The sequence below is a fragment of the Drosophila montana genome, unplaced genomic scaffold (assembly GCF_035044405.1).
Source record: "Drosophila montana isolate Dmon_TW-CO22-7 unplaced genomic scaffold, ASM3504440v1 contig_3200_1, whole genome shotgun sequence".
Lineage (NCBI taxonomy): Eukaryota > Metazoa > Arthropoda > Insecta > Diptera > Drosophilidae > Drosophila > Drosophila montana.
In genome coordinates, this window is record NW_026998080.1 from 1,067,409 (window position 1) to 1,094,449 (window position 27,041).

The 27,041-nt window shown below is 40.2% G+C and overlaps 3 protein-coding genes and 1 long non-coding RNA gene across 9 annotated transcripts in view; 2 read left to right on the plus strand and 2 right to left on the minus strand.

The window, feature by feature from the left end:
- LOC135431271 (uncharacterized) overlaps positions 1 to 15,915 on the minus strand; it is a 39,634-nt gene extending 23,719 nt beyond the window's left edge. Inside the window, exons 1-2 of the long non-coding RNA XR_010436775.1 lie at positions 15,707 to 15,915; positions 7,317 to 7,459 (exon numbers count right to left, since the gene is read on the minus strand). This is a non-coding gene — a long non-coding RNA (uncharacterized LOC135431271). The remainder of the gene's footprint in view (positions 1 to 7,316; positions 7,460 to 15,706) is intronic.
- The window catches only part of LOC135431268 (putative uncharacterized protein DDB_G0288959), a 40,248-nt gene extending 23,726 nt beyond the window's left edge, over positions 1 to 16,522 (plus strand). The window contains exons 2-5 of one of the 2 annotated variants that reach the window (XM_064686281.1): positions 12,027 to 12,640; positions 14,838 to 15,078; positions 15,140 to 15,349; positions 15,953 to 16,522. In XM_064686281.1, coding sequence (XP_064542351.1) covers positions 12,027 to 12,640; positions 14,838 to 15,078; positions 15,140 to 15,349; positions 15,953 to 16,309 — 1,422 coding nt within the window. In that variant the 3' untranslated portion in view covers positions 16,310 to 16,522. Of the gene's footprint in view, positions 1 to 12,026; positions 12,641 to 13,825; positions 13,923 to 14,837; positions 15,079 to 15,139; positions 15,350 to 15,952 lie in introns of those variants that run through there. The other variant, XM_064686282.1, reaches the window with a different exon arrangement.
- Positions 16,523 to 17,789: 1,267 nt separating this feature from the next.
- On the minus strand, positions 17,790 to 19,742 carry LOC135431270 (thymidylate kinase). The gene is made up of 3 exons (XM_064686285.1): positions 19,555 to 19,742; positions 18,284 to 18,650; positions 17,790 to 18,220 (listed from the first exon to the last, which is right to left on the minus strand). The coding sequence occupies exons 1-3, from the start codon at positions 19,634 to 19,636 to the stop codon at positions 18,034 to 18,036; spliced, it is 636 nt and encodes a 211-aa protein (XP_064542355.1). The 5' UTR covers positions 19,637 to 19,742; the 3' UTR covers positions 17,790 to 18,033.
- A 374-nt stretch (positions 19,743 to 20,116) lies between these two features.
- LOC135431267 (uncharacterized protein CG5098) lies at positions 20,117 to 26,883 on the plus strand. Of its 5 annotated transcripts, XM_064686276.1 has the most exons (7): positions 20,117 to 20,356; positions 20,424 to 21,197; positions 21,280 to 21,435; positions 21,683 to 21,918; positions 22,093 to 22,514; positions 22,572 to 25,279; positions 25,352 to 26,883. In XM_064686276.1, the coding sequence occupies exons 2-7, from the start codon at positions 21,126 to 21,128 to the stop codon at positions 25,880 to 25,882; spliced, it is 4,125 nt and encodes a 1,374-aa protein (XP_064542346.1). In that variant the 5' UTR covers positions 20,117 to 20,356; positions 20,424 to 21,125; the 3' UTR covers positions 25,883 to 26,883. The 5 variants fall into 5 exon arrangements, with proteins under 5 accessions (XP_064542346.1, XP_064542345.1, XP_064542347.1 ...); XM_064686275.1 differs by having other exon boundaries at positions 20,117 to 21,197; XM_064686277.1 differs by lacking the exon at positions 21,280 to 21,435 and having other exon boundaries at positions 20,117 to 21,197.
- Positions 26,884 to 27,041: the final 158 nt, after the last annotated feature.

Here is a 27,041-nt window from a genome sequence, read left to right on the forward strand (position 1 = left end):
CTGGAAAAAAATATTTTCTTTCGAATGCAGGCAAAAATCTCAACTAGCTGCAGCTATGCGGATATTTTTTATGCATGTACGAATTTATATGTTCGTTTGTGTAAAGGTGTCCGAGGAGAGCTTGACAAGTCTGTAGAATATTCAAAAAATTTAGAGAATCAAGAATTTTTGATATCAGGAACTTCTTTTACTAAATTATAAAAATATTAATTTGCAGCATTTTTCAACTGAATGTTTATATAATAATTTTATTTAACTATTCCCCAAAAGCTCAAGAAAAGTTTATAAGAAATTTGATTTATTTTTTAGCATTGTTGAAAAGTTTGCTTTAATATAATTTATATTAATTATACTCGTATGTGTCTCATATAAAATTAGAATACATTACCATTATTTAGGGAGTGTATTTACCTATTTAAATTTTCTTCATCTGCTTTAAATACATCATTAAACAAATACTTTTCCAGATATCTGGCTTGTGTGAACTGAAACTTAAAGCTGAGTTTATACAGTTAGGATATCTAGAAAATTATTTTAGCTACTATAAATATTGTATAAGCTTTAAATTTGATTATTATTTTCATTTGAAAAGTTCAAAATAACCAAATATATATCCTATCAAAATATGTAAAGGCTTCAATGAGTTCATTTATTAATATACAAATAATATCAATTAATAATGTAGATAATATTAAAAGGTATTTTCCTTAGTATGAAATATAAAGAGATTTTTTAGAAAACTAACTTATAATCAAAGTTTCGTTATTCTAATACAAAATGGCTTTTTATAAAAAAAATTCAAGTTATTTTTATCTTTAAAACATTTGAGTAAACTTTACGAGCAACCCCTGCAAATTACATTCGTCTGCGTTGCATGGGCAGAAACATGTAATACACTAAAAAAAAAAAACTCCACCTATACACCCACTCTATAAGCCCCGCTCTGTGTCTCTCGAGTGTTTGCTGGCAACTGTTCGCTTCGGTGCACGCACAAATTGCCACTCGAACGGCCGAGTTACCGTTATCCACACACGCACACATCTGTATCTGTATGTGTATCTGTATCTGCATCTCTATCTGTATCTGTATCTGTGTCTGTATCTGTATCTATGCAATCTGTTTGACATGGCATGTAAATAACACTAAGCACAATGCTATATTATGGCTACTTGGTCCACTTGAAAGTCATGCATAATGCCAAAGTAAACCAAATTTGAATTGTGGAAGGGTTTTATTCTTTTTTTGTTATTTCTCATCTCAATTCCAAAGAAAGTTATTCGTAAGAACTTAAGTAGCAGCCACACACATACACACGCACAATGGACTTTTAAGCATTTGGCAGTGTATTTATGTGTCAGTCTGTTTATTTGTTGACCACGGCCAAAGCTAATAAGAAATGGAAAATAATATAAGCAAAATCCACAATCAACTCATAAGTGCTACAGATATCGGGCTTTATAATATAGTTTGCATAGCATTTGTTTGCAGCCATCGAAATACAAATACGTATTCAGATGCTTCGAAAAGTCTTCACAAATCTTTTGTGAAATTTCGTCAATTTTTCAACAGCTGCGCTTGAGCCCGTTGAGAATCTTAATATCGAATTGTTGTTGTTGATGCATACACGATTGGTATGTTTTCCAGAGAAATTCTACTTCAATCTGCAATTGCAGTAAACATTTGTTGGCCATGTCTTCAACAAAGAGCATGCACTGGAAATTAGCACAGTTCGATGCATTTGGGGACAAAATGTTGTGCACCAATTGGCGTGTGTGTGTATATTGAAGCACCTTACCACAGCCCCAAGACGACAAATTGTGCAACATACGATAAAACTTCTCATCACATTGGCCACAAACACAAACTAGCGATGGGCGCGTGCCTCCATACACAAATAATGGACACCCACGACTTTTTGGAATCTGTCCACTTTATTTATTTCTCTCCTTATAGTGTATATTTATTTTTAAATCTGTATTAGTAAATATATGTACTATCAAGTCTGCCATCATTTAAAAACTCTTCGTGTTTATATAGTTTGAGAGTCGTGTTTATTTTTATGAATTCGTGTTAAGTCGTGTTATGTGCTGTTTACTCAACGACAGCCCTGTCATCAGATATCAAGCTGTCTCGTGCATGGTTTTCCCACAAAAGAGAACACAGACACACACGCCACAAGCACAACAACTGCTCAAACACGAGTAGGCAGAAGGATTTCAATTGCAATTAGAGTTGCCACAGGGAGGGTTAGGCCATTAAGTGTAGGAGATGTGGCAGAGCCATAAATAAAGCAACCGGAAGTGTGATGCACATAATATTTATTACTGTCAACGCCTGCAATAAAACTTTCGACAATCAAAACGAAGATGCAGACGAAACAAAACAATTTGGCAGAAGCAATGCCGAGAAACGAGCACAAAAATATAAATAAATAAAATCCAAAAAATAATGTCAACAATTGTACATCTCTCTTTGTTGGCCTAGACAAAAAATTGTTTGCAAACTGCAAAAGTGTAATTGCAAAAATTTCTGTCACATTGCGACAGCTGCTGTGCAACAAAGTTCCGGAAACTCTCATCCAAAATTGTGGCTATTTCCTATGTTCAACTGATTGAAATGCTCTCACACACATGAGCTTCTACCCAAAAAAGAAACAAGTGACAAATTGTTGTAAATACTAAGCAAAGTTGCATGATGCCCCAAAGCAATGCGACAGCTTTTTAAACACGCCTCACGAATATACACTTGTACACTGGGGAAAAAAAGTTGATGATCTTAGCTATAATAGGAAATTTAATCAAATAAATCAGAGGAGAATCTTGCTTGATTTAAATATAATTGGAATAGACCCCATGACAATTTGTATTATATTTAAATGAGATTTGGTTTTTGCATATTTCTATTTATATTTTATTTATATAGAATATATTTATTTGTTTTAAATTTAAAATTAGTTTTTAAATATTCCTTTATTAATATATTCCTTATTTATCGTTTTACACTTCTTAATAAAAGAAATATGCTTGGATTAAGCATATAAATATTGTCAAAAGAATTTTCGTGCTTCGTATAAATTATTTTTAATGGAACTACAAGATTTAATGGACAATTAAGGATTTGTAGAAATCTAATCTTTGTTCTCAGCTAAAGAAATTGTGGGGTTTGCCGACATTTTTGCTTGAATTGGGCTCAAAACACTTTTATTTTCTAAGTTTGTTATAAGTACTTGCAAAATTGGTATGAAATGTTTTCAATGGAAATGCAACATTTCTTGTAAAAAATGCTAAAGATGTCGTATTTAAGCATTTTGAAAAAAATTAAGGAATTCTTAAAATCAAAATATTTGTTCTCAGTTTAAGAAATGACGAGCTCTTCCGTACTCTAACAACGCGTTTTCTCGAAGTGTAACCGGAAATAAAGAAATTTTCAATTATAAAAACTGATTAAGCACTCTATACTCCACTATATTTATTTACACTCGTGTTTGACTTATCTCCAATTGGAAGGAACATGTTTTGGTATAAATTCGCTTCAAGCGACACTTGACAAACTGAAAGGAACTTAACTTAATCAATGGGAGATTAAACTTTTGCATTGAGCCAGTGTCAAAGCATCAATTTGTCATCGAACCCAGCCAAGGTCTGGGGTAAAAGCAATCACAGTGCCAAACAGAGCAACAACAACAACTACAACAACAACAACAAAATTGTATTGTGTGCTCGAATTATGAAATTCCTCCCAAAATACTCCCACCCAAGAGTTACGCACAAGCTGCCAAGGCATAGGAAATAGCAGGAAAAGGCAACGTTGAGGAACTTTTGTCATATTTTGACATATTTTAATACGAGTTTATAAGAAACCTCCCCAACCTACGCCCCACTACGCCCCCCCCCCCCCCCCCCACTTGGCGAGTCGTCAGCACTTGAGTTGATGCCTGGAGGCCGTTTGACAGTTGGTCAACTTTAATTTGGTATGTGGATAAAATGTGTTAGCCCTTTTACTTGGCAGCCTTTAACCAAATTTATTGTAGCCCGCTTACAGGCGCCGTTTCCCCAGCGACCAAAAAGAGGCAGTAAATTTAATAAATAAGTAAAGATGCCAGACTTATTTCTCACAGCGATTGTTGTTGTTGTTGTTGTTATTGTTGCTGTTCTTTCAGTTGTTGTTGTTGTGGTCTACCTCAATCAAAACATGTCGCATACAATAGCAAAGCGGCCCCAATGCGTCGTCTATCAACAGTGTCTTCAATAATTTTTCACACACACACACACATAGACAAGCTGTACTGTCACCCTGTCATGTCGTATTCCCGTTAGGCACAAAGGACCAAAATTGCAAATAAGAAAGAAATACACGCATATCACAAATAAAAATAAAAAATAACTGCTCTGCGTGAATAAAGTGGATAAACGAAAATCTTTTAAAAGACGCACATTCGATACTCTAGCCAAAAATAAAGAACAGTTCTTTTTAAAGTAATTACTATTTATGGACTCAATTTCTTAGGTAATTACTATGGTAAATATATGCCAACTTGCAAGAATTATATTTTAGTTCAATTATTTAATTACCGTACTTCAAGTGTGTTGGTAAATGTTGTAATTACCCAAATAATTATGCTGTCTCTTTGGTAGTTCAGCAGTTTGTTGTTTGGTAATATATAGGAATATATTAACTATCAATCAACAAATAAAAATAAAAAATTGTGCTCACAATTCTTGACAATTATAACTGCTATAATAATTGCATATACCTAAAGAACATATTACAAATATTCCACTTTTAATTGAAACTTAATAACTTAACTAATAAAGGAATAATTTAGAACAAATTGACTAGCTAATTAATTGTATTAATTTCTGTTAATTTACTTAAATTTTGTGCTGGTTTTTAAAGCTTAAAGCTCCTAAATTCATGCTGAACAAGCCAACACATTGACGCCCGCTGCGCTAACAACTTTGAACAAATCATAGATAGTCCCTTTGGGAGAGTGTATGGCCCTAGAATGGCTTCAAGTGTCATTTATTTGTCGACGTAACCTTAAAAACTTTCGCACAAGCGTCGCTCAGGAAAAGTGTTATGCGTGGGTTACAAATGTGTATGCGTGTGTGGGTGTGTGGGTGTGTGGGTGTGGTTGTGCGCCTGCCAAAGGCAAAATAATGCATATAAAATGGAAAATCAGCAAAAGATTCTAACCTTAGTTGGCGCGCACAGCTAGCTGCTCCTAACTTATTCAATTTTTATTCTTCCATATTTTTTGTGTGTATATGTATGTGTGTGTGTGTGTGTGTCCTCGACACAAACACTAGACTACATCGAAATTGAAATTGATTTGACAAATATTTTGCTGGCGTTTATTACATTTTTTTGTTATCAGCGCGCTGGCGCTGGCGCCTTGGCCTTTTCAAGTTTTGAACCCTGAACGTTTGGCAAGGATTACGTCTGCTATGGCAACAATTTCAATATGCTGGAGTCCACACACACACACACACGCACACATACGCGTGCGAACACACAAACATGCAAATGCATACCAATAAGCTGACTTGAATGGCACAAACCGAGCTGAGTTTGTGGAGTTGTCGCAAGTAAGTGCAGTTGTGCAACAGCATTCCGCACATGCCCCGGGGCAAATACTCGATAAATATATGTATATAGAGATGCATTTAACACATTGACACTTGTTGCATGCCACACACACACACACACAGTCGCAGAATGGCATTTTGTGTTTTATATAAATCAATATGAAAATCAAAGCAAGCACGCATGAGTTTGTGGCTGTAACTTTGTGTGTGCATGCGTGTGTGGGTGTGCGGTTGTGTGTGTGTGTGAGATTGTGTGTGTGATGCCAGCATCAAATACTATTTTATATGCTTAGAGTAGCGATATAAATGCTCTTTAACTGAATAACGAAGGCCAATGAAAGCACACCTAATATATATGAATAAAAAAAAAAAAATTACTTTTAATATTATTCTAAATATAGAATATAGTTACAGCTTTACGACCATACTATATTAATAAATAATAATAATATATTCAAAATAATAAATTTAATAATAATAATATTCATTTCAATATTTTAAACACTAACAAATATAATATTATTATATTACAACATGAAAATGTCTAAAGTACAAAAACTTTCATTCCCGCTTTTAAATACCATTACATTAGACGCGAAAATGTCTAATTAGACAACTTATCTGAACAGTTAATAGCTTCTCGCTCATTCGAATTGACTTCAACTGCGCAGCTTCAATGGCCGCATTGACCTTTAGCGAGAGGGTATTAAAAGGCCACTAGATAATCAGATTAAATCGAAGAGCGTTTTCATTAAATTGCCACTTTTGGCTTTTATAATTTTCGCATTTGAGCCTTAATGCATGCAGCGCCGACCAGGACAATAAGGACTAACGACGCAAGCGACGCATAAGCCAAAGCTGTTTTTGTTGTCAATATTGACACATGTGTATGTGTGTGTGTGTGCATTGGCAGATTGCAGAATACAATTGATAAATAGAATTTCAATGAAGTGGCTTAATAAATGCAAAGTCCTGTTCAAGGACGAATGTCAATAAATATATATTTATATAAATAGAGAGAGAGAGAGAGAGAGAGAGAGCGCGAGGGAGCACAGTGTAAATCCTGATCATAAAAAGAGCATCAAGTGGACTAACAACTAAAGCCAATGTCAGCCACTAATTGTTACATTAAAGCTGCTTCCAACAACAAGCTCAAAGTCTTACCATGAAAAACATTGTGCTGTGTGTGTGTGGGCGAGTGTGTGTTGGTGTGGGTGTGGGTGTGTGTATGTGTGTGTTGATGATACACGTGCGGCTGCGGCCAGGTGATTAAGCTTTGCAAAGCAGAGCAGCAAATGGACAAGGCAAATAAACGCAGCAAGTGTCATCTATGGAGCGCACGTGACGTATGCGTAACATTAAGCAGAAGCTTGAATCTGAAGCTGGCAAAAATTAACACAGTTTACCCAGGCTAAGACTTAAGCTGCACTTTACGCCCTGTGCCCTGAACAACCTCAATGTATTCAGCTAACAAGTTTGAAGGCGGATTTAAAAATTAGACTGTAACAAGACGTTTTATTTGAGGTGCCGCAAATTAAATGCTCTTTGCTGAGGTATAGAGAATATGTATTTTTTTAAGCGTTATCTATTAAAGGCAGCAGCATGGCCTTGTGTAAGTTTTTTAAAGATATCTAAAAAATTATTCGTACAAAAACTGTATTTACTTATTTTGTTAATACAATTTTTGTATAATATTTAATCAAATAATGAAGAACTAAATATATTTACCTGCTCGTGTTTGGTTAAAAGAGAGCTGATGCAGATTAAAAGTTTAGTCGATGACTCGTTGAATACAATCCGAACTATGTGAGCTTGACTCAAGTAATCCACAGGTTGTTTGGATATAGTTTTCGTTGCTTGGGTGCGGTCATCTGTAAAAACAAAAATATTGAGACATTGAAAAACTAAATCATATAGGAATTGTGCCCATTATATATATAAATATCTGTTCATTATAGTTTAGAATAGTCTGATGCTGCTGTAATTTCAGTAACAATATTAAATTAAAATAATATTATAATTAATATCAATAAAAATAGATAAATACTTAAAATGGATAGGGTATTACGAACCGAACCGAATCAGCTGTAAAAGGAAGAGTGTTTAATAAGGTCTCATAATTGAAAAAGAACATCTTTCACTCATTATTCACCGCACACGTATGTGACTGCAACAAGGCGACTATTCATATTGTCCAATACAATATATGCTTAGTAGCTTATATGCTTCGCACACATATAACTATATCGAATGGACTATTCAGACTGCCTATACATATACTTAACCGCGTGTTATACTCTTCAAACATTTGGTGACAAAACTTAAATACCCCAAAACAAAAACAAAAAAACCCACCTAACTCATGTTCTATTTTGAGGGTCAACAGAAGCATACAATTTTCATAAATATGTTGGCAAATTGACCTATCAACACTTGAAATTGCGATACGACAACAACAAAAACGGGGCAACTTGTAGGCAACTTTTGATATTAGCAAACTTTGAAATTAATTAAAATCGCCATCAATGCTTTCGCTCTGATGAAACCATAACAAAAACTAATATTTGACAATTGCCAATAATAATCGCCAGAGCAGCCGCATGTATTGCCAAAACGCAAGCAGCAGCAGCAGCAGCAGCCAACAACAACAACTAGAGACCAATCGAAATTATTGCAAAACAAACAACAATAACAACAACGAAAACAAAGACAACAACATGGAGCGAGCGCAACAATTAAAACAAATCGAAAAAAGCAATGTAAAATTTTCATGTTCTAAATTTTTTTTGCTGTTGTTTTATGTTTCGAGCGGCAGCAACACCCGCCCCCAACACACGCCCCCTTTTCAACCGAATGCATGCAAATTGCGGCTGAGTGTGCCTTTGCGTGTTTGTGTGTGTGTGTGTGTGTGTGTGTGTGTGTACTTTGTTGCTTGTTTTTGCGCTTTTGGTGTAAGGACAAAGTTTTGCCGAACAATTGCTGCCGTGCACAAAATTGAATTGAAAACTCAAAGGTCACAAATTTATGCAATCCATATAATATATATATAAACATATATATATATTGGCACTTTACATATGTTTGTGGTACGTGTGTGTACGTGTGTGTGTGTGTGTCTGTGTGCGTGTGTCGACAGTTGAACATTGCCCGGTGGATTGTTGTTTGATTGAAAATGTAATTGAATGGCAGCAGCAAAAAATGCCCACAAAACAATAAAAATAATGGAAAATAATGTAAAGGACGCGCAAATACCCTGTATATCAAAAGTTATAATGCAAACGTGGGCCAAACTGCGGTTAACAATTTGATTATTAAAAAAATAAAAGAAAACATTTCAGGCACAAAAAGTTATGCAGAAAAATCAAGGAATGGGATTACCAGAAAGTAATTAGCTATGAAATAAAAAAAGGTTTCTTTTAACAAAGTTTTTGTTGCAAAAAAGAGTAAAATACTACAGATTTTGTAATGTTAAGGAAAAAATAAAAAATATAAAGCATTTTAAATAAAGCCCATATAGCCAGAAATTATAGTAAAATAAAGAAAATTTGTAAGCGTAAAAAAGTATATTCGAAAGAGTGAAAACTGAAACAAAATGAAGGCTGGGTTTCAGGAAAATACTAAAAAATTTGATTTCCACATCTAACAGTAAGTAAAGGAGAAAAATAAAGAATATTCCGCATCCAAAAATGTATTTGCTAAAGAGTAAAAACCAAAGCAAACGACACTGTTTTGGCAAAGCTGGCGGCTCGAAATGTATTATGCTCTATAACATTCAAATAAGTAGAGGGTATTAAACCCGAAACCAAAAATAATAGTTTATAGCCAGAACAAAGAAAAACTATTGCAACATGCGCTAATAAATTATGAAAATATAATATCAATTGTCCTTGGCACGTGCGAATCCATATTTATAATTTTCAACCTCGCAAACGTACACACACATATTGAGCAATTATTTATTTAATTAATGTTCATTAAAAACGGCATTAAAAATACCCATGCAACTTATATAAAGATTAAAACATATAAAAAAAAGGCTTTTGTAGCTTGAATAAATAATTTAAACTGAATGAAAAATATTTAAAAAAGAAATGTTAAAGGCTTTAAAAAGTATATAACCAGGCGTGTGGCAGGGATTTTAAGGGTCTCTAAACCTACAGCTAGGATTAAAAGACCCTTTTTCTATATTTTTTGGTGAGCTTGCCCCAGCAGGTACAATCGGCTTATGCTGACAACTTTAAATCAGGAAAAGATGTCTTAAACTAAGACAAAGCCACCTGTAAGACCAACAGGCAGTCAATGGACTCACAACAAGCAGCCATCAACCCAGCCCTCTGCTTCCGCCCCGCACTAAGTATTCAATTCCATAAACACTTGTACACGCAGATCACGCGGCCATCGTAAGCCAGCGAGCGGGCTTGTGCGAAACTTCATCAACAGAAATTGTGAATTCCATACAAATAGTTTGACAAACTTGCCCCAAACTTGGTCTGCTTGGCGCTTAGAGGGCGCAGGGCAGGGGCAGGGGCGTAAACGGGCAAACATGGAGCATTGGGTGCTAAGGCAAAAAGCGCAAATGAAAGAAGTTTTGCGGTAGGCACTGGGCCAAGAGACGATAGGCAGGAAATGCCACAGCAGTAGACATAAAAGAAATCTTACAAAGCCACAGCAACAAGAAACTTATATTCCCATACATATAAATATATGCATCCGTGTACATATGTGCCATTTAGATATATGTATGTAAAACTAGCTGGAGATAAAAGAACTTGTAGTCCAAAGTGAAAGATTTATTCTAGTTTGCTGCGGCTTATACCTTATTTAAGACTTAGGAAAGGTTTTTGGGCTTCTTAAAATATCAGATTTACCAGATTTCAGGCAAATATTTAACCTTCAAAATTATTTAATATATATAAAATAATGATAACTTACATAATGGGGAATGGGGAAAATGCTTGACCCTGAAAACTAAACAGCTAAGTTCTATGTTTATATATATTTGTATACAAGTATATACCTAATTATAATTTTTATGTGTTTCTAAGATGTTTCTAATATTTCATATATGTTTTTATAAATTCTTGTCCATTCTTTAAAACTTAACTTAATAACTTAGCTTAATAGGGTATCCAACATTCAATCTTTACGTATTGCGCTCTTTCCACTTGGCATTGCATAGTTTTTAGAACATTTTCTTTTAAGGCGCCAACTATTTGGTCACGTATCGTATGCTTATTATGAATGTGGTAAAATATAGGACTACATACCTATAAAGTACATAATATACATATGTTCTATACAGCCTTGGGCCACGCGTGCGGCATATTATCGCAGGGGTCGCACGGCAGTCAGAAGCATTATCCGGCCTGAAAGCAGCAGCACCCAAATGCGATGACGCGCCAGGACGACTCTATTTGACTTGGGGCCACTTTCAGATTGAGAGAGGGGAGAGAGAGAAGCAGCGACAGGACCACATAATCAAAGTCATCAGACTGGCACTGACGCTGGCTGACTGGGACACTCACTCAATGGAAGCATGTCCAAGGGCTGGTTGCTAAAAGTTTTTCATGTCCCAGCAAGCCGGAATAGGCGCGTGCAATCCCACTCCCACTTCTAAACAGCCTGCACGGCATTGAAGAAGGCTCGAAAGTTTTGGACAACTTGTTTGGGTTCGGTTTTGGTTTTAGGGTTTAGTTAGGTTCTCTATACTCTTGCACGGAGTATAATAATTTCGTAGCGAAGTGTGTGACGCTTAGAAGGTGATGTCTCTAGCCACGTGAAGTAACAAGATCCGTATTGTTATAGTCATGTTTATGTGTCTATTTTAGTGCAAAAAAATATCTCGGATCGGACCATTATATCATATAGCAGCATGGGAATGAACGGTTAGAAATATAGTTCTTCTATGAAAAAGTTTTTGTGTTTGGCGAGAAATCCCGAGCTAACTTAACTCTGCTTCTTAGATATATATCGAGAAATCGTGAATTTCGAGGAGGTAAGCCGTATCAAATCGAACTACTACATAACTTAAATGCTAAGGCAGCAATCGTATAAAAGCATTCGCAAGACACATGTCAAGAAGGGTGTTTAATTTTCGGACCTTCTTGTTTGGGTTTTGACAAAAGGCCGACGCACTGATTGTCAACATCCAAAGGGGAATTGAACTTTGCGACAGGAAGTTTGCGTCTGCGTTTTGTTTTAGTTGCTTTTATCAATCAAAAGGCCTGTGAGACCTTAACTTGAATTAGTGGTTAGATTTGTGCCACTAGCGTGACTTAGTGTGCATATTAAATGCCATTCAGGGAGCCAATCAAATCGAATTGCGCAATCGAAGCCCTTTTTTGTAATTATATTAGCCCAAAACATTTACAGATATCGCCATATTTATCATGCATATATATAAATATCTCTTTGTTCTTATTGTTGTTACATTTACAGCTGCTGCTGTTGGCCATTGTTACTGCCCGATTTGGTGGCCCAACAAGGCGCACAACTCTCGCATCGGCCTGCGAGGAGGAGTCCCTGTCAGCGCTTCAAAACAATAGATACAGCAGCTACTACGGCAATAATAACAACAACAACAACGACAACGATAACAACGATTATGGCTACAACAACATTGATGGCATTGCAGATAGGAACGACAACAATGACAACTATAACTACAACAAAGCCACAGCCAAATGGCAGCCGTCGCAGCAAAAACTATACGGAAATTCCCAGGAGCAACAGCAGCAACACCAACGCCAGCAGCAACAGCAGCAGCAGCAACAGCAGCAGCAACAACAATTTGTTGATGATCCCGAGGCAGCTCGAAATGACTTCCTTTCGCAATTGTCTGACTTAAATGCGGCTGTGCAAGGTGTAGGCATGTTTGCTGCCCAGCACAACAGCAACAGAAACAACAACTACAACAAAAACAACAATGACAACAACGACAACAATGACAACGACATCGACGTCAACAATCTGTGGCAAGCTGAAGCTAGATTTGAAAGAGAAGATACGCATTTGCCGCTGGAACGTCACAGCCGTAGCAGTTACCTGACCAGGTAAGTTGCAAATCCCATGCCAGCCCCACTTTAACACCCTCTCGGAAAACAAACGAAAATTAGCAGCAGCAATTTTTTGTCAGTGTTTATGTCACGTTGCATGCAACTGCAGCGGACTGTGGCACATTCCTCAATGTGGCCCAAATATGATAGCAGCTTGACAATAACTAAGCCCCAAGTCAGCTGCTGGATTTGCCCCAGCTTTGCTCTGCATATCAGCTAAAGCCGAGACCTTCAGCATTGATGCCAACATTTAAGCTGATTCGCGCTGGCTTTCTCTCTTTAGTTTTTCTTTTCTCTTATTTTTTTTGGGTAGATCAGGCTTAGCAGGATCAGGCGCTTGCGATGGCCATGCCAAAGATAACGTAATGCGGCGCCAAGCTGAAATCAACCAACAAAAGATTGACGAAGACAAAAGACTGTGCAATGCACAAAACTCATGCTGCCCGCCAAGCCGCCAATTGAATACCCTGCAAATGGGTAGAGAATTCATTGAGAAATGTTTGACATGTCGAGGCCAATGGCAGAACAAGAGATTTCAATAGCTTTTCAAGTCTAGTTTAGCTAAATATAATATTAAATTAGCGTGAATTACCCGGCTTTGCGCGAGCCTATTTATGCTTCATATTTTGGGTATCACTTTTCCGACTATTATATTTAAGGTATTACTTTTGGGACCATTTTCCGCCCGTGTGAAATTTAAACCCAATTTAAAGTCCAAATCTCTAGTTATATTTTGTAATTTTGTATTTAGTAATCGAATTTCCACTTTTTTCGAAAGGATTCCATGCTGAATTTTTACAAATTCATCAAGAAAGAGTTTAAAGCTGATCAGATGGTAAACACCTGAGATTTATGCCATTATATCCCCATCAATTCTCCACTGTACAAAATTAGAATACAGGCTTGTATTTATAATTTTGGAGAGAAATAATAAAATACAGATCCTCCCAGTTTAGCTGAGCAGTTCGTGGCCGCAAAAACTATTTGAAAATTTCCGCAACTCAATTTGAATATAAATGCAAACAAACAAATGCAGCAGTTAAATTGTTTTTTGTATTTTGTTTGTAGCTTAAGATTAAAATATATTTTTTATTTTTTTGCTGCTTTGCTTTGTGGCCACGCCCCCCGCCCCAAACCCGCCGGGCATTATTTAAGGCAGCGGCCAAGGCAACAAATTCAAAACACAACCATTTATTTCTAAACATTTTCGCAAACTTTGCGACAAAACTATCAAAGCCGCTGTGTTTGCCTGAAGTGCGCTTCAAAAATGCCCCCTGCGGTGAGTGGTTGCAGTTGGCTGTGTGGGTGGCTCGGGGTGGCTCGGGTTGGTTCGGTGGTGTCGCTGTTGGGTTTGCCGCTCAGCGCAAAGCATTGACAACGAAAAAGGAAATCCGCTGGCAGCCAACGACAGTCGCGTTACGATGGGAGCTTTGTCTATGCCACACCTCCACCCGGCCCCCCACTGCTGCAGGAGGGGGAGGGCTGCATGAAAGAAGACGGGCAGACAAAGCGCGCACGCGGATGGCAAACGCCGCAAAATGAAAGCTAAAAAATTCATTGGCATTTGCTGCAGTTGAATGCAAAATGATGCGCTTTTGTTGCCCAACTGCAAACAAAAAAAAAACAAGTAAAAGTAGCTTAGCCAAGATTACCCAACTGGCATATACCCTTTAATTTTGAAAGAAATGGGCGGAAGTTGAAGAAAATGAAATATTCCTAAAACGTGTGTACACACGAGAACCTTCATACAAAGATTAATATTTGTAGCTTTTATATTCTTCGTGTTATAAGAAATCATGTCTTACAATCGATATTTATCGATTTATCAAAATGTGCGATATCGATAAAATAATGATACCCATTAGAGTCCAGCTTTCATAGCTGGACGGACAGACGGTCAAGGGTAGATCGTCTTAACTCGTCGTCCTCATCAAAAATATATGTGAATACTTTATGGCGTCGAAGATTAGTACAAAAGCATGATACCCTTTTACACATTTAGAATGGAAGCAGCGTATGAAAAGCTGAAGAAAAAAATAAAAAACTATCTAACGCCAAACGTCAAAAGCGAAAATATTTTTTTATAATATTTTTGAGCGAATTTTACGGACGGCCGCAGCCGTTTCCGGCAGCTGCGCGAACGTCGCTAATTCATTGCCAAAGCTTAAATTTTCTATGCATATGCAATTTGCAGGCATGCAGGTCAGCCGGAGCGGTACGAGAATGATGCAATGCCAAGCGAAACGGACGATAGCGTGGATGTTGAGGGCGAGGAGGACTATGCTGTGGCCACCCCCAAGGATGCGGACGAGCTGAGCCCCCAGCTGCCCTATGGCATACAGAATGTGCGCAAGCGGCGCGTGCGCAGCGTCATGCCACCTGCAGCAGCAGCATCAGCGGCTGCAGCTGCAGCACAGCACAGCGGCAGCGAGGGCGTAAGTTAAGCAGGGGAACATGTCCACGCAGGGTAAATCACACTCTTGGCAACTCTTTCAGGTCACCTATCAATCGCTGTGCCCCACCAAGCGTGTTACCGTCAAACTGGACAATGGCGAATATCGGCCCAATCACTATGTGGAGGTCACCTGTGCCAACAACTATGCCCCGTTGCCCGCCAGGCTGCACAACTACGACTACAACTATCGCAGCAACGAGCTGCCGCTGCTGCGCGCCCTCCTCAACGAACGGGCCGGTGAGAAGCGTGAGGTGTGTATACTTAAAATTATTATTATTACTATTATTACTCAAATGCAAGAGAACTAGAAAACATATTTCATTTATTCTTTTGATTTGTTGATAATTAATTTTTAAATCTTTATTAAAGCTAGTTTAAATTGGGCAGATGGAAGTCAAGATCACCCAAAGACCTGTTAACCAAAACGCAGTTACTTTAATTCAGACTAGAAAATCTTCTTAAAATTATCGAGTGTAGGAATTTTTCTATAGATAATGTATTGTAGTCTTTGACAAGATTTTGCGCATATGAAAGGAGTTTAACCAATTCAACAACTTTGTTTCAAATAACTTACAAAGAGAATCAAATTTTTCATAAAAGATACTTACTTGTAGACCAATCATTATAATATGGCAGCTACATGATATAGAGGAACTATCCGATTAGCAAGATGTCCCGTGAAAAGTTATATGATGATAGCCTTAAGAGAGACAGGCAGGATACTAAAATGATATAAAAATATAAACATTAACATATAAAGGATCGTTAGAACTTCATACTTATAGTTAGTGACCTTATTTTGTATTAATAATTAATTTAACTTAATATTTATAACAATTATGACATTCCCATAGATCTGCTCGGCTACTGGTTTCTCGTGCATTCAGCTCAATCGCACCATACATCTGATACGCTTGAACGAGGGCAGCGGCTGCTGGGAGTCGGAGACACGCACGGTGCCCTCGGGCTGTGAGTGCATGTGGCCGAAGCACAGCTATGGCGACATTGCCTCCTATCACCAGGCACAGAAGCGTTTCAGGACCAGTTTGAACAATCTTCAGGCACGCGTTGCAGGCGGCAACATTGATTATGCACCCGGCGTGGGCTATCGCCAGCTAACGCTGCGCTCCCGTGCACCCAAGTCGGGTGCTGGAGCTGCACGCAGCCGACGCTCGGATGTTTTGGACTATGATAACTATGAATTGAATTAAATTGAAGTACTTTAACGCGCATTTTTGGGACCAAGTCCCAAGCACAATGGGTAGCACATCAAAAGTTTGGATCATTTAGCAACTAAGTTGAGAGCGTAAATTATTTTTTCTTGCTGTGGTTTAGCCTTAATACACTCTTTATTCATATAATTGTAAACAAAAACAAAAAAAAATTGTATACTTAAGAGAAAATAAATACAAATGGAGCAACAAAGAGTCCCTCAATATTTAGAAAACCAAAGCTGCAACCGGGTTTCAACTGGAGAGAATTCTAATTTTCTTCAGCTAACTATTTAACAGCTAAACCTAAACTATACCATAAATTTTTAAAAGATGGTTTGGTTCCAAGCATTTCATTTGGAAATATAACAAATTCATTTAGTTTTTACTTTAAATATTAAAAGTTAACAGATTTTGCATAAATGTAGGGAACAAAGTGAAACTTATAAAAGGCAAGTGTAGTCAAGATATCTAAAAAAACAAAAAAGTTTTCCATACAACAACTTCATTTTCGACCGATCGTTCCTATGGCAGCTATATAGTGGTCCGATGTTGATAGGATTTGCATATATACGAGGAGCATAGTAAAACTAATAAATGATGAGTTTGGTCAAGATAATTAGAAAAACAAAAAAGTTTTCCATACAATAACTTAATTTTTGACCGATCGGTCCTATGGCAGCTATATGATTTAGAGGTCCGGTGTAAATAATTTTTTGCTTAAATTTAGGGAGCATAGTGAGACTTATAAATGCCGAGTTTGGTCAAGATATCTTGATAAACAAAAAAGTTGTTCATACAAGAACCTACTTTTCGACTGATCGTTCCTATGGCAGCTATATGATATAGTGATCCGATGTTGATAGGATTTGGCGTACATACGAGGAGCATAGTAAAACTAATAAATGCCGAGTTTGGTCAAGATACCTTGATAAGCAAAAAGTTTTTCATACAAGAACCTACTTTTCGACCAATCGTTATTATGGCAGCTATAAGATATAGTGGTCCGATCCAGCCGGTTCTGACGTATGTACTGCGTGCAACAAAAAGGCGGTCTTCTGCAAAGTTTCATGACGATAGCTTTAAAACTGAGAGACTAGTTCGCATAGAAACAGACAGACGGACATGGCTATATCAGACTCGGCTGTTTACACTGATCAAGAATATATATACTTTATCGGGTCGGAGATGTCTCCTTCTATGCGTTACACATTTCACGACCCTCTGCAAGGGTAGAAAAAGGGATGCATTTTACTTTCGCTAAGTGCAACTTTTAACAGGTTTTTCCTGTGGATCTACATAATATTTAAAATTACACATTTATTTTAAATAGTTCCACTGAAATTAATAAAAAATGTCACAGCAGGGTTCATAGACCGGTTTCACAAACCGAACCATGAACCAGCGAAGTTTGTTTTTGGGTTGCAGCCTTGTTGAATATCAACACAGGCAAACCTATCGTAGTCATAAATCAACGGGCTTTAACAGTAACAAACATGCAACACGTCCGCAAATCTATATTTATGTATTTATAATACAACTTTGGGCTTATATTTAAGCCGATTTACGGCAGATTCCAATTGATAATCCCATTGGGATTGTTATTTTTTTCCATTTTACAAATGCATTAATCAATGCGCCAACCTAAAATCTATTATACACATCGTAAATTAAATGTGAAGCGTCTGCAATGCGTAAATCAATGAAAATCCATTGCTATGGCCCTAGGTGAGCTTGCCAAGCGGTCTCTCTGCGGATTGCATTAATATTTTTTCCGCCGCAGTTGCAATTTGGGCATGCAGCTCCTGCTGCGATTTGCTTGCTTCGAATGTATACCAGTAACTGGAATCCTTTTCGCTGAAGCGATCAAATATCTGGCCCACTTTACGCTGAAAGTCCAATTTTTCATAGCTGCAACAAGACAGGAGATCCATTAGAAAGCTGTGCCTTCATATAATCCATTCAATTACAAACCGCTCTTCGCCGTAATTGCCACGTGTTGTAAGCTCGTCGGGCTTTGCCTTTAGATAGAATACAGCATCGGGCTTTAATAGGCCAATTTCAGGTGCCCAGCACCAGTCAAAATCAAGTCCCTTGGCCACAGAGTAGGCCACGCCAGAGTAGGCATAGCGATCGCAAATTACCGTCGTACCGGCCAGCAGATCCTTCTTGATGCTGTTCATGCGCTCCCAGCGATTTGCTGAAAACAGCAAGTGGATAACTTCATCGGACAGCTCCTGGCTATTTTGTAAGTAGTTATTAACAACATTGCCAATGACCGTGGACCGATCCGGAAAATTGGTTTGCATTGTATCCACTCCTTTACCCGTCAGCAGTTCGACTGTTATTGGAGTGAAGATTTTCAATAAGTACATATATAATAATTGTTTTAAGCGAAATGCAGGAGAGCTGTAGAGCATTAACTTCTGGAATGTGGGGCATATGGTGCAGGATGAATATATAGGTGCATCATGTTGCATTTATAGAGGCTTGCTGGCTGAGACGCTCTGTTTTGGCCATTACAACAACACATCCATATCAAGCTGGTTGCGAAAAACAGATTGTTGCTGAAGTAGATTCCAAATGCAGTTTCAGCCCTTCATTGGGATATAGCAATCTTATGAGACAGCAAACAATGTGATGTCTGACTTAAAGGGCAGTACTTGGTGTTCCCGTAAAAGCGAGGCAAATGATATAGAGTTGAGTTTCAGGTCATCCTCAGTGTGCAGTAAACACGCGAGTTGCTAGGATCGGGCCAAAAGGGCCTGAGAGTTCGTGCATAAAAGTAAAACGTGCAATTGCCCTCGATACAAGCCATTGCAAGAGACTTAAAGGTGATTATAATAAGTAACGAACTGATTGTACAATATAAATATTGTTGAGGATACGTACAGGCCTTGCATTTACGATAAGCATAGGCATAAGATAAGATAAGCGATAAACAGGTAGTCACCCTCTCAGACCCTAAAAAATGCAACCTAGGAAGCCAAAGATCATATGATTTGCACATATTAGAACTGGACTGTACTGGACAGCAGCTATAATTGGATTTAACAGGGAGATTCTTGAGTACAATTCTTGAGTATTTCTCAAGATCACAACATATACGATTAAGTGAGATATAACAATGATATGTGTGCAGCTTTTCGCATTTTATAACAAATAATTACACAAGTGTTCAATAAATGTAGTAATCAATTGATGATTTGCACGTGCAAATTCAGAATTGCGTCTTTTCTACTTACACATTAGCCGGTTTTGTGTTGTTTTGCCACAGCGATCGCATCCTTCGAATACAATAAGTGCACCACGTTTATTTGCGTTCATATTGTGACATGTATTTGTTTATATTATTGTTTTACTTTATGCTTTCCCGCTTTTTTTCAGATAAACTTGAAAAGCCGGGGGAGTAAACTGCAATGTGCGAATGCAATTCAATGTGCAGAGCAACGCAGGGCTGCATAATCGCTCAAATCGGCAGCTGTGTGACAAAAGCTGATTGCTTTACCCGCGAATGGTGTATCGGTCGCATTGTGCTGGCTGCTCACTATAATAATAATATGTAACTAAATTTTCATTCAATTTAGATTAAGATAATTTTTTAAATTGTAAATGCCAATCATTTACACAAATATTTATTTTTTTAGCTATTTGCCCAATGTGAGGAGTGTGAGTTCCGCAATGTTGCACTTGAAGTGGAACCAGTATTGCGGTTCTTTAACTCCAATCATGAACCAAGAAACACACACGCACACTCATACACACATACTCATAACACAGAAGCAGAAGCACACGTAAATTACATTTTGTTTTAAACAAATTGAAATACGCGTAAAATCGCATAAAACAACTGCGGCATTTGTAAAATATATGATAATTTAATAAAACAAACGTTACAATGTGTTGGCAATAAAGTGTGTGTGTTTGTGCTATTTGGCAAGGCTTGGTCTTAGCCTGCCTTTTCGGCCCAAAACAAGTAATTCGCAAAAACAGTCGCAACGAAGCTGCAATGCGCTGCACTTGAGTGAGTGAGAAGGCAAGATTGAGGTATTGTGCAAACACAGTGCTAATCATCAGCAAAACTCCCGACTAATACTCACCTATGCTCTGCCAGTCACATACTTCTAACCACATTTAATCACCAAATAAACGGCAAATGCGATTGCAAAAATCCATAAGGCAACCAACATTCATTGATACAAAGACCGCGTGTTTCTCGCGTAGCGCCCAGCAGCAGCAGCAAATACCAGGGACAGGCATGCAAAACAACGCTGTCGACAACTGTCGATAATTTATCGACTGTCTGCATTATCGCGCAAGGACCGCTCGCTGAAAACTTTTGCAAGTGGGTGGATGCGGTCGTGTGGTTGGTGTGAAAAAAGTGCGTGCGAAATTTGTTTATACTCGAATTCAGAGTCAGCTGCAATAATTAGATAACTCGTTGCGATAAATGGCCGCCGTACGAGTGACGCAGCGGCAGGCACAGTAAACAAATGGGCGACAGGACATAGCACCTTGTGCCGTATGGCCTTATAGAAAGTGTCAGAGTGTTTTCCCCCTATTAACCAAATCGAGTTATGTGTTAACTATTAATAATAAGGCAGAACTGTTGTTTTAGTCTGTGTGATAGTCCTTTAATCCTTTCGGGGCACGGCTATAGTGTTTCCGTTTTTGCCGCCGCCCTCTGGTTTTCTGTGTGTGTCACATGACGGCCGCTCTTTGATTGTCGGCAATCAAAATTCTCCGAATCCTTCTAAATTTTTAGATGATACCTATGCCGGATCTGCTCAGTTAGTTTAACATTAGCATAGCCATCATGTCCAACAACAATCATCCGCACGGTCATTTGAGTCAAGCGGCACAGAATCCCTCATGGAATCCCCTGCAAGTAAGTATCTGTTGTCCTGGCCGCCAGACCGTCCGACCGAACTGAAGCTTACGTCTGAACGGCTGCCTCCTCATCTCTGCAGATACCTTCGTATATACCGCGACAACCACAATTGGCACACATGTCCAACGAACGGTCGCTGGTCCGCTCCCCGCTGGCCTGGCATGCGTCCGCCCAGCCGCCACCACCGCCGCCGCCAGATGCCATTTACAATTTTATGTCGGCCAATCATAAAAACGTAATTAGCGTAGTTTCGTTCGTCGCTCGTTTCGACAAAATCCAATCCAACGCATGCACCAAAACCAAAGCTCCTTCCAACCGCCACCCGTAACCAACTCCCAAATCTGACATTCCCCGCTTTTCTCTGTCTCTCTCTTCAAAGCTCTTTTGCATTTGTAGTTGCTTCTCCAATCGTTTTGCGTTTTGTTTACCTACTTTTGGTTTTTGTTGTTTTTCATATCTAATCCAAATGCCTTGCCTTTCAGCTGGACCATCATCATCAAATGAATCCGTTGCTGGCGCCGCCATATACTGGAACATTGCCCTTTGACTCCATGGATTTGTCGCTGCAATCAAGTCGCAGCGCTGCGCCCACGCTGAATAAAACTGGCCAACAACAACAGCAGCAAGCACAACAACAACAACAACAACAGCAGCAACAACAACAGCAGCAACAACAACAACAGTCGCATTTGCATGCACCAACTAATTATCCAACGATGTAAGCAAGAATTTGCAATTCCAGACACAATTAATACTTGTTAATGCTTAGGCTCAAAAAAGATATATTAAAGTATATCTTTAGTTTGTATTTTATGCAGCCAAAACGAAAGATTGACTCAAATTCGGTTAAGATTGTAGAAACTAAACCAAATTTTGCTTCCTCCATTCACAGACACAATTTGACCACAAATACGCCCGCAGGCGTCCAGCAAGGACATCTGCCGGGCATGCCAGCATCGACATCGCCTGCCAGCGCTGCCAGCAAATATTTGAATGCAAATGGCGCTGGCCCGGCCGATTGCGAGTCGCTGTTGCCGCCCCCGCCAAGTACCCCGCCCAACAATAACAATCACAACAACAACAGCAGCAACAGTGGCAGTGGCAGTGGCAGCAACGCCAACAACAACAGCAGCAGCAACAACAATGTGCCGCCGCCCCATTACATGCAGCATCGTGACGAAAACTTTAAGCTGACGCAGCTCAAGAGCATGCAAAAGAGCGCCGAGTTGAGCGGTAAGGACTGCGGGTATACGGGCGCTACTGGCAAGCTGGCCACGCACAACATGCAACAGCAGCAGCAGCACGCCAAAAAGCGTAAGTGCTTACAATATGCCTGAAGAGAACTTTTAACTATCTACTTTGCTCCCACAGCCTCGCCGCTGCGCAACTATCATCAGCAACAGCAGCAGCAGCCGCCATATAACATGACGCCGCCAAAATACAATGGCCCGCAGACGCCACCAACGCCTCAGTCGCCGCTGGACTACAATCAGCTGCATTTGCATCATCAGCTGCACGCAAGCGTCGGCAGCTATGCGCCACAGCAGCAGCAACAGCAGCCACCGCAACACATGCAGCAGGAGCAACAGCAGCAACATTTGCATTATGCACCACCAACAACGCACCATAACCAGCATCTAGCACCACCACCACCGCCGCCGCTGTCTCACATGACGAGCGCACAATTTCAGCAGCGGCAGCAACCGCTACTGCAGCAGCAGCAACAGCCTGCGCCGCCGCACCAAACGTCACAAATGCATTCCCGCAATACGCAATTAACGAATCTCGATATGCTGTCTAAGCACAAGCCAGAAGAGCAGCAACAGCAGTCGGCACAAGAAGAGTCACAAACGATAATTACCGATCTGTCCACAACGGCCTCATATCGCAGTAACAATGCGCCGCTGCCGCCGCCAGTTGGCGAGGACAAACAGCTAACCGAGGCGCCCGAATCGCCGTACATGACTACCTCCAATGAGGAATCGCTGGAGTCCAATAGCAATAGCAGCAATAGTCGGAAGCGGCGAAAGCGCAAAGCCAGCCAGGTCATGCGCCTGACGCCCAGCGACAATGTGAAAAGGCAGCGCACCCCGAGCCCGCTCAGCAACAGCTGCAGTCCCAAGCACTCGCCCAAGAATGGCGCCGATGTGCACGAGTTTCAGCCATTCGCGCTGAAGGAACAGCAGCAGCCCGAGCTGCCCCAGGAAAATGGACGATCAGTGTCGCCGCCAGCTGCGGCTGCAGCTGATAATAGCAATAGCTCCACAGTGTACAACGACTCGGACAATCCCAAGACTAAGAAGCAGCGACAGGCGCTGCTTCAACGCAATCTCACAGAGCAACAACAGCAGCAGCGTCGCCAGATTGAGGATGAGCTGCAGGACCAGGACCAGCAGCAGTTGCCCGCGACAAAAGCAGCTAAGGAGGCACTAGTGCAGCCGCCAAGTCCGCAGAGCAATAGCAGCAGCAGCAGCTCGAGCAGCTCCAGTGCGGCCACGCACAGCAGCCATAGCAGTCGGACCAGTGAGGTGCCGCCAGTCAAAGAGCAACAGGAACAACAGCAGCAGCAGCAGCAGCAGCTGGACAATAACAAGGCCATCACAGACACGCCCGCATCCCCAGCGCTGGTAGAGCAGGGTGACATTGATGCTAAGCCCGCGGTAAGCGTGCATGACGATGAGGATGAAGTAGAGTCGCCAGCTGGAAAACAATCGCCCGCAGTAGCAGCAACAGCGACACCAGCAACAAATGCAACAGCAGCTGCCACCACAGAGCCCTGCCATTTTAACGAGGTGGAGGATAAGCTGGAGAAAATGTTTGCGGGCATTGAAGACGAGCCCGCCGAGCAAGCAGATGAGCCGCCGAGCGTAGAAAAACAAGCAGTCCGTGCAGAGCATGACCTTAGCGCACAATTAGCTTTAGACAGTGGTGCACAGGTCAAAGCTGTGGTGCAGGAAAAACCTGTAGCTAGCACACCACCAGCTGCGAGCACGCCGACGCCGACGCCTGAACTGCGGCCCATGGCAACCAAGGCGGCCATGAAATCGACGCTGCCCAGTCCCATACACAGCCCCACTCCGACAGCAGAGCCGCTAGCCAAGGAGCACACAGAACATACCCTATCGCCGGCAGTGGCAGCAACGCCGCCAAGCGTCAAAATTCCGCCGAGAACGCCGCCGACGCGTTGTCTGCCGCCGCGGCGACTTTCTATGGGCATGGATCCCTCGCTGCTGCGATTTACCATAGAGGAGCAGGTGAAGCCCAAGAAAACGCCAGTGCGCAAGAAGCAGCCGGCGGTGGTGACGCCTCCGGTAACGGAAATTGTGCAGCTGGACAGCGATGATGACAAGCCCAGCACCTCAGCCGCGGCAGCAGCTGCGCTGGCGGCACGCAAGCTCAGCGAAGCGGCTGTGGCCAAAACGCTAGCACCTAAGGCGAGCAATGGGAATGCCAACAACAAGAAAAAGAACAAGAAGAATGCGCCCAAGGGCAAGAAGGCAACGGGCAAGAACGGCGCTAAGCAGAACGTTGGCAAAAAAGGTGTCGCCGGCGGCGCACGCAAAATTTTCAGCACCGACGAGGACAGCACACCGGCGCCCAATCGTGAGAGCAACAATGGTGCAGCTCCAGATCTCAGGTTTAAATCGCCATTCATACTGATCAAGCCCGATGGCAGCATAAGCATTAAGAACACGCACAGCGCCGAGGATGTCAACGAGAAGCAGACGAAGAAGAAGCACACAAAGGCGCCCCATGAACGCAAAAATCTGCGCGGCATGCACAGCTCAACGTTAAGCAATCGCTACGATGCGGACACCACCGACTCGAGTTGGATATGCGTGTTCTGCAAGTGCGGACCGCACAAGCTGGGGCTGGGTGATCTCTTCGGGCCCTATCTGGTTTCCATAGACTGTGAGGAGTATCGAACGGCAGTGCAGGTGCCAGCGGGCGTGCACGACATCGATGGGCTATTTGTGAGCAAACGCAAGCGCGCCGACATGGTCAAGGTGCAGGAGCGCAATCTGCCCGTGGTGCCCGCAACGCTAGCGAACATTATGCAGGCGCCCAAGATAACCATGGTAAGCAATGGTAGCTGCTGTAACTGCTGAGAGCTTGTTTCTAATCAATTTATTTTTTCAATTCTTTTGTAGCACAAACGCAAACGCAAGCAAACCCACGACAGCGTCTACTCCTGCAGTGATGATCCAAACGAATCGCAGTGCTCCTCGCAGGATCCGCTCGACTGCAGCCACGAGGCCAAGTTCGTTGAAACGTTTCGCGGCATGTCGAAGACATCCGAGCATTGCTACGAGATTTGGCTGCACGAAGATTGCGCCGTCTGGGCCAATGATATACAACTGATTGGCGCCCATGTGAATGGACTGGATGCGGCCGTGTGGGACAGCACGCGGTATCAGTGCGTCCATTGTGCACAGCCCGGCGCCAATGTGTGCTGTTTTCAACGCACCTGCAAGGCAGCGGCGCATGTGCCCTGCGCCCGTGTCGCCAGCTGGAGCCTGAGCGAGCAGGAACGCAAAGTGTATTGTCAGCTGCATGTGCCACTAAAGGCAATCACAACGACAGCAGCAGCTGCAACAGCAGCAACAGTAGCGGTGGCTGCAACCATACCAGCTAGCGTAGTGGAGCCACCGCCCACACTAAACATCAATTCGCTTCCCTGAGTACGCGTGCGAGTGCAGAAATGTCGTCTAGACGTCAAGCGTTGAGCGCACGCTAATAGCTCGGATATATGAAGCGAGGCCAGCGACTGCATCATAAAAATTACCTACTTAAGCCGGCAGCTGCCTGTTTTGTATATAATCATTAAATGGCTTAAACGAGACTGGATGCAGGCAGCAGCTGCTGCTGTTGATTCTCTTGACCTTGTCCTGTTGCTGTTTGTGTTCTATAATCCTTTTAAAACTTAAAACTTGTGTATAAAGATTACTGTACATTTTATGTAGACGCTGTGGGCGACAGTTTTAATGATAGTTTCTAAATTCGATATATATATATATATATATAATTACTTATATATATATTTTTAGTTGTTTATCTATTATTTAAATTATTATTATTATTTCGATTATATATATATGTACACTTATATATATAGTACTTATTAAATAGGTAATTTAGTTGTAGTTATGTTTACAATGCAAATACTTTACATAGCCTGTTTTAAGTTTTACTGCGCATATCCTTTTGCTGATCCAGCACATCACAAATTGTTTATTTTATTCTTGTTCATGCTAATCTATTTACTTTATGCATATGCCAATTGATAATTTAGTTCAATTTTTGTATGTATAAAACGAATACTCCATGCCATAACGTTTAATTATATTTATAATGATAATAATTATAATGATGATGATGATTATATATATGCATTGTGCACAGCATTAAATTAAGCTAAGCATATAACCACAAATAGAAAATGTTTGACACCAATTAAAAGCAAAGGCAAAAACGAAAAGCTGAAAAATAAATAACGCAAAGAAACAAACAACATTCGAAAACTATTCAAAATGGAATATTGTAAAACAATATAAATCAATAATAATAATAATAATAATATTAGCTACATGTAAAACTAAAACATTGTATTGTATTTGTATTCATTAATAATAAGAAACAATTCTAAACACTTTAAACAATAAAACTTAATCTCACCATGAAACTGCATAAAAAAATCAACAACAACAACCAAAGAATCGTTTTCAACAAATTTCGTCGTTTTATTTATTTAATAAATATTGCAAATTCAATAGAATATTATACACATATAATTTACAATTGCATTAAGTTAAGCCTAAATAATCGTAGCATATAAATAAT